This window comes from Rhagoletis pomonella, unplaced genomic scaffold, assembly GCF_013731165.1.
Source record: "Rhagoletis pomonella isolate Grant_MI unplaced genomic scaffold, Rhpom_1.0 Rhpom_scaffold_00046, whole genome shotgun sequence".
NCBI classification, from domain to species: Eukaryota; Metazoa; Arthropoda; class Insecta; order Diptera; family Tephritidae; genus Rhagoletis; species Rhagoletis pomonella.
The window spans coordinates 127700-134699 of NW_023458600.1; the positions used below are offsets into that span (position 1 = coordinate 127700).

A 7000-nucleotide genomic window follows, 5' to 3' on the forward strand; every position below is an offset into this window, starting at 1 on the left:
ATTAAATAAATGAAACTTTTTTAACAGGTGGCAACTCTTAAAAAAAAATAGCCTATTAACCAATCTGGCCCATAGGCTATCTGCGTGCAAAATTTCATGTAAATCTGTGTAGCCGTTTCCGCGTGATGATTTCCCAAACATCCAAACATACAAACTTTCACATTTATAATATTTACTAGCAATACCCGGCGCGCGTTGCTACGCCAAAGAAAAACACATGTATTTAGAGATTTGAAATTGAATACCTTTTTATTTACCTTAATGCTAAGGGATAAACAATATTTTTAGTTTTTTTCATTTGGTGTGTAAATATATAAATTTTGTGGTGTCCCAACTCGTGAACAGGCGACGTATAATTGGCCATGTGAAAAGCACGAATTTTTCAAATCCAAACCCGCAATAGTTAATGATTGCCCTTGTGCTTTATTTATAGTTATAGCAAAGGCAAGACGCAAAGGGAATTGAAGCCGCTTGAATTCGAACGGTAAATCGTTGGAAATCATCGGTATACGTGGAATCAGCACATCTTCGCCTTGAATTTACCGCTGATGATTGTTGCCTCGATCAAATTCGGTGTTAATTTTTTTATTATCATTCTGGTTCCGTTGCACAGTTTCGGCGCGTTCAAGTTCCGAATAAGCATCACTGGTGATCCAACTTTTAACGCCAACGAATGAGGAGGCATTCAAGGTTTCTCCAAAGAATTAAGAAATTCAGTTGGGTAATTAACAGCTTGATCTTTGTCCATTACTGTATCAATCGATTTATATTCGACTGCTTCTCCTGGAATTTTCAATTGAATTTGACCGTTTAATTTACTAAAATCATCGTTGATCGTTATGTTCGGAAATACTCTGTCGATGACGTCTTGAATGCTCTGCTGCATTTGACAAAAGTTGGACGGAAATGATATCTCATTTGTTGTGCGATCAATATGAACTTTACCGTTTCCGATATCTAAAAGTTGCTTTGAAAATATTTGGGCAGACGTATCTTGCAGCAAATGCACTCACATATTTGTTGTGAGCGTAATTTTTTCGACATAGTTCCACAGATGCGATGCCTTTAAGCACGCGTTCAGCTCGTCTGCAGGCGAAGATCGTGGTATAACGGGTAATGTTTGACGAAAATCACCTGCAAGAAGTATAAGAGTGCCTCCCATCGGTTGCTCTTTTCCACGAAAATCTCGCAGAGTTCGGTCAAGTGCTTCGAGCGATTTCTTATGTGCCATAGTGCATTCGTCCCAAATTATAAATTTGCACGTTTTAAGGACTATGGCCATACCAGAGTTTTTGCTGATGTTGCATGTAGGTGTTTCGGTCTGGTGCAAATTCAATGGAAGCTTAAGTGCTGAATGCGCTGTACGTCCTCCATCAAGTAGTGTTGATGCAATCCCCGATGATGCTACTGCTACTGCAATCCCATTTCGCATTCGAACTGACGCCAATATTAAATTGATGAGGAAAGTTTTCCCGGTACCTCCTGGAGCATCTAGGAAGATAATTCCGCCATCTCCTTCGGTTACACGTTGCATGATTTTGTCATAAGCTTTTTTCTGATCAGCAACTAAAAACTCGTTTTGCGTTTGCACAAATCGTTCAAGCTGATTTGCATCAAACTGCTGTTCTCGCATCAAGTCTCTATCTTGTACAGCGTTTCTATCTCGTGTCGGTGCTGGCATACCGAGTTGACAAAGAGCTTTGTTGTTGATTGACATGCATAAGTCCTCCATTAATATTAAAGCTTCATTGAAAATGTCATCCGAATATTCCTGACTTGGATCGCTTGCACGTGCTTGTCCTAGAATATCTTCACTGAGGCTTTCACGATGCATTTCCCACAGTTGTCGAGGATTCGATGGTGCGCATGTTGTTAAAATTATCGCAAACAAATTTCGTATTTGCTTTGGATGGCACGTGAGTGATGCTTCGGTCAGAGTTGTGTTCCAATTCTGATCATTCTCAAGTAAGCCCAGTTTAAAGCACGCTTCTCTGTACGTTTGGAATTCTACTCCGTCGATGGTTTTCAATGCAAGGAATGATGTCGGCCCTTTGATTGTATGCAGCAACAACCGCAAATAATAGCACTCGGCGTTATTTGGATGAACAGTATACACACGTCCCAATGCATCGGACGAGTATATACCAGGATGCTCTGGAACAATTGCACCTCTTTTTCTTCTGTTGAACTTTTTTGTCGATGTCTTCCAAGTATAATATTTGGGCACATCTTGATACAGCAACGTTTTAGCAAAATTTTCGGATGTACCCAATTCGAAAAAAGCAGTCAGTGTTGTGTTTTGTGGCTGCTCTATTTTGCGCATTTTCTTCGGTGAAGTAAACCCGCTGACCATTTTCCAAATGAACAGCGAGATTTTGAACCGTTGGATATCGTTCGTGAATATTGAATGCAAATATCCGCCATACTGCTTCGTTACTGCTGATGTAGCGCCCTGTTTGATATTGTGTGATCTCATCACCTCGATTTGCTAATCCGAATACTGCCATGTCACTGCCCTTGTTAACATATTTATAAACATATTTTATGGACTTTACCGAATTACAATACTCAACATTGATGTGAGCATTAAACATTTTTGAAAGTAGTGGCGAGTATGGCACGATCCATCTATTGTCTATGTCGATATCTACACTTCGCATCTTAATAGTAGTTGTGTATCCACCATTAGTGGCGCCTATACAGAGGATATCCATCACCTCCAGTTTGAGTTTCAGTAATCAACTCACGTGGATATCGCTTTGTGCATTTGCCGTTTTGCATACATGGTGAATTAGGATTAAAAGTACCGCATGGCCCATGAATCATATTTTTCTTGATTATTTCAAAAAGAATGGGATCTTCGGCTTGATTTGGAAGCTCGGCTGATATAACGCTATCAATTTATGTAGGTATAATTTTTTGCTTCAACCAAATCAAAATGTGAGCGTGTGGTAAGCCTCTCTTTTGCCATTCAATTGAGTACATCCAGCATCTGGTTTCTCCAAAAACAAAATTCTTCGTGATGACATTCATAAGACTTGTTAGCTTTTGCTTGAATATTCGAGCGAGAAGATCATGTCTGTGCGATGAGCTCTGGCCTGCAAAAAGCAATTCGGTTATTTCACTCCACGATAGATGGCAAGTGAAGGTGATGAATAGGTCTGGTCGTCCATACATTCGAACGTACGTCATAGCATCTTGCCCGTATTCGTGCATGTGCCGCGGGCTTCCTGTATATGTTATAGGTAAAATTACCATTTGTCCAATGTCAGCAATGTTTCCATCATTAGCAACTGCATCACGTAAATGAACGTATTCTTCAACGCGCAGCTTCTTTTGATTTAAGCGAATGAAAAGAAGACGTTCACATTCGACTTTAGCGTACATGTCCACAATAAACTGTTGGAATAATTCACGACATTTTAAGATATGATTGGATTCGTTTCCACGAATCATAATGCGGTTTGCATAATAATCCATGCAGGACACTTTCTTTGTCGTCGCTTCACTTGTACTGGGGTCGACTTGCCTGATGTTGAAATGATATCCTTCTTCTCCATGGGGAAACAGCACTGGATATTGGAGTGCATCATACGATCGATGTGTTTCCGATACTCTCTGCACATTAGCATTTCGCCGGTGGATAATGATGTCACGTCGATCGAATTCGGTGCCAACTATTACAATTGCAACATCCCCTGTTACTGGAGCATTGAAGCGCCTTTCATGTTCACCAGCAGGAGCTTTGTCTGCTCTAATAACAACACTATAGTCATCTGATGGCATTTGATCCAGAGCTGTTTTAAAAAGGCGAATCAAACTGTTTTGTTCATGGAACATTGCCTGCAAACTTGAAATGATCTCGCGTCGGAACCCAGAACTAATTGCGCAACGCTTGCCTACTTCCAGTGCATCATTTCCAGTGAAATAAATTTGCAGAAATTTCGCATCTTGTTGTGGCACTGCGAGCAATGAACCGATTTTGTGGTATATTTGGCCTTGAACTTTGAATGTTGGCATGTAACCGCCTTCAGATATAATTTTCGTTGCTCCAAACGAAGTCATTTGAAAGCAAGAGTTGTACTTGCGTATGTTTTTCAAAAAGTGGTTTGAAATAAGAGTTGTGCCAGAAAGGTAACTAAGTAGTGGTTCAGGTGCCTCAATTAACGATGACAAAACTATTTTACCTTTTGAACAACACATTCCTGGTGATTCCTTTGCAAACTTCAAAGCATGGCAATGCAAACAAACTTTATTCATCGGTCCAATGGCGACATCTGCATGATTTTCGTAGTCTCTGTTTCTGTCATAATTGTATGCCGCCAACATTAAATGTGTTCTTTCTCTTGAATGGGTCAATCGTGATAGATTAGTGCGAAGCCGTTCGTTGCGTTGTTCGGGATTTTCAGAATCTCTGGAGGTTGAAGCTCTCACACGATTTTGTTGTAGGCGAGATTCTCGTTGTTCCAGGGTTTCAGCGTCTCTGGAGGTTGAAGCTCTCACACGATTTTGCTGGAGGCGAGATTCTCGTTGTTCCAGGGTTTCAGCGTCTCTGGAGGTTGAAGCTCTCACACGATTTTGTTGTAGGCGAGATTCTCGTTGTTCCAGGGTTTCAGCGTCTCTGGAGGTTGAAGCTCTCACACGATTTTGCTGGAGGCGAGATTCCCGCTGGTTTCCCGTTTCCACATTTCTCGAGCTTGTCTCTCTGTTTCGATTTTGTTGAAGTCGGACATTTCGTTGATCGTCCGTTTCCGCCGCTCTGTATTCATTCGACTTTTTTGTTTTGGGGTTTTTTCTTCCAATTGATGCTTTCTTTGGTGGCATGATTTTATTTTTTTGTGAATGTAAATAATAATACTCTGTATGTTGAACTGATCTCAGATGAAAAAGAATTCACTATCTTTTGCGCTGTGTCTACACTTGCTATGAGCGAATGTATTAGCTATGCGACCTTATATTTATGTAACTCAGGCAAACAATATAATTATGTTCTCTGAAGGTACCTTCCACTTAAAAAGATTAAAAATCCTTATATTTTATCTATGCTAAAACGTGTGTAAACAGCAGAAGATATTCTCTGCAGGTACTTTTCCTGCAATAAATTTAAAAAAATCGGTTGACTTTCGCAACCTCTTATTTATCTGAATTAGTGTATACAGAAAAATTTCTTTGTACGTAGGTATTTTCTTCAAGAATGTTGTGGAAAAATCCCAAGATTTATGAAGCCATTGTTTAGGTAAACTTGGGAAACAAAATTTACTCTTGTAAACAATATTTAACTACCTTCAACCGTAAAATAAAAACGAATGCTATAATTCTGCAGGTACTTTCCTCCCAAATAATTTGAAATTTTTAAACCCTTTATTTATGTAAACTTAGGTAACAAAGTGTTTTCTATGTAGGTATTCTCTTCATGAATGTTGTGGAAAAATACCAAAATTTATACACCCAAATTTAGGAAAATTATGCAAGCAAAATCTCGTATGCGCATTAGGAAAAAATATTACAACATTTTTTATTGCAAATTTTATTATATTTTTTTAAGCCTTATTCAATAAGGAACAAAAGTTATGCATTAATATTGAGTACTTTTGTGGTTTTTAACTATTAAACAAATTCCGTTTTTAAATTGCAACCTGGTGAAAATTTACACAACTCTGGCATTAACATACATACTGTTGCCTTAATATAGAAAGGCCCTATCTGACATCGTCGCTGATTTACAAAAAGTCGTAACTAACTAAAAATCGAAAATTTACGTTTTAATTGATTATGATGCATTTGATCGAATTATGTAGCCTCACATCATTTTATGCAATAAAAGATTTTAGTTAGTTACGGCTTTGTGCATTTCAGCGACGATGTTAGATAGGGCCTTTCTATATTAAGGCAACGATACATATGTTCACATATAGATTTATAGATATAGGATTTTCTTTCTGGTAAGCTTTCGGTTTGACATACTTTGAAGTTTATCACACTCTAAATCTTTGGTATTTCTTAAAAATATTATCCGATTTTATTTTCTTAAGTATGTGGACACTCTATACGATAATTGGTCTTAACTGAAACATTTCCCAATAGCTCCCGTATCCTGCGAAAAACTTTTTAATACACACATTTATGTCATTTAACTTTTTTTGAAAGAGGTGGCAACTCTACTCAAAAATATGTTTGGCGTGAATCTTTCTCCAATACCTTCCGTTTGATACCCATATTGCAATATTTGATGTGAATTGCATTAGATATTCATTATTATTAACTTTTTGACCAGGTGGCAACACTTATTAAAATATTTTTTGATGTAAATTTTCTTAAATATCTTTCTCAAATACCTTCCATTTGATATCTATACTTACTTTACTTGCATATTTAAATAAATTTTATTTTTCTGACAGGTGGCAACTCTTTCAAAAATAGCCAAATTTCACAGGAACACTCTCCGAGTTTCTATGAAGCTATCCTGGAAATTTTAACAAAATCGGCTGAATGGTTTCGGAGTCTATAAGCTGCTTAGATACACACATACATACATACATCCTTTTTTATATATATAGATAAGATAGGTATAGGTATGTGCCTTTTAAAATAGAAACCCCTTAATGATGTTTATGAGTTCGTAGTATGCACATATACATATCTACAATATTAGTTAATTTGAAGCATTACTAAGAACAGAGCTATACAAGTAAACAAAAGTAAACATGTGTGTGCATACTCATATACGTAGTATAATCGATATTTTTATTTCCATTCGGTAGTTTTGGAGGAGCACTAAGTTCACGCGCTAATGCAATTGAGTTTTATGGCGTTTCATGGCGTTTGAAGTTGGCGTTCAATGAAGAGATTGGATTCACTTTTGACCTTTCTTAATTCAGTCATAATTTGTCTTTCAATTTACAACACAGTCACTCTTTTCTACCTATAATACACTGATGCATTTTAAAATTGCACATCAGCTGGTATGCAATTTATCTTTCAAGAAATTTGGCAATGTTTT

The 7000-nt window shown here is 37.6% G+C and overlaps 1 protein-coding gene across 1 annotated transcript in view; it reads right to left on the reverse strand.

Annotated features, from left to right (window-relative positions):
- Positions 1-4065, reverse strand: part of LOC118749766 — a 44839-nt gene extending 40774 nt beyond the window's left edge. Inside the window, exons 1-4 of the mRNA XM_036484545.1 lie at positions 3188-4065; positions 2748-2893; positions 2556-2695; positions 1014-2452 (exon numbers count right to left, since the gene is read on the reverse strand). Coding sequence (XP_036340438.1) covers positions 1014-2452; positions 2556-2695; positions 2748-2893; positions 3188-4065 — 2603 coding nt within the window. The remainder of the gene's footprint in view (positions 1-1013; positions 2453-2555; positions 2696-2747; positions 2894-3187) is intronic.
- Positions 4066-7000: the final 2935 nt, after the last annotated feature.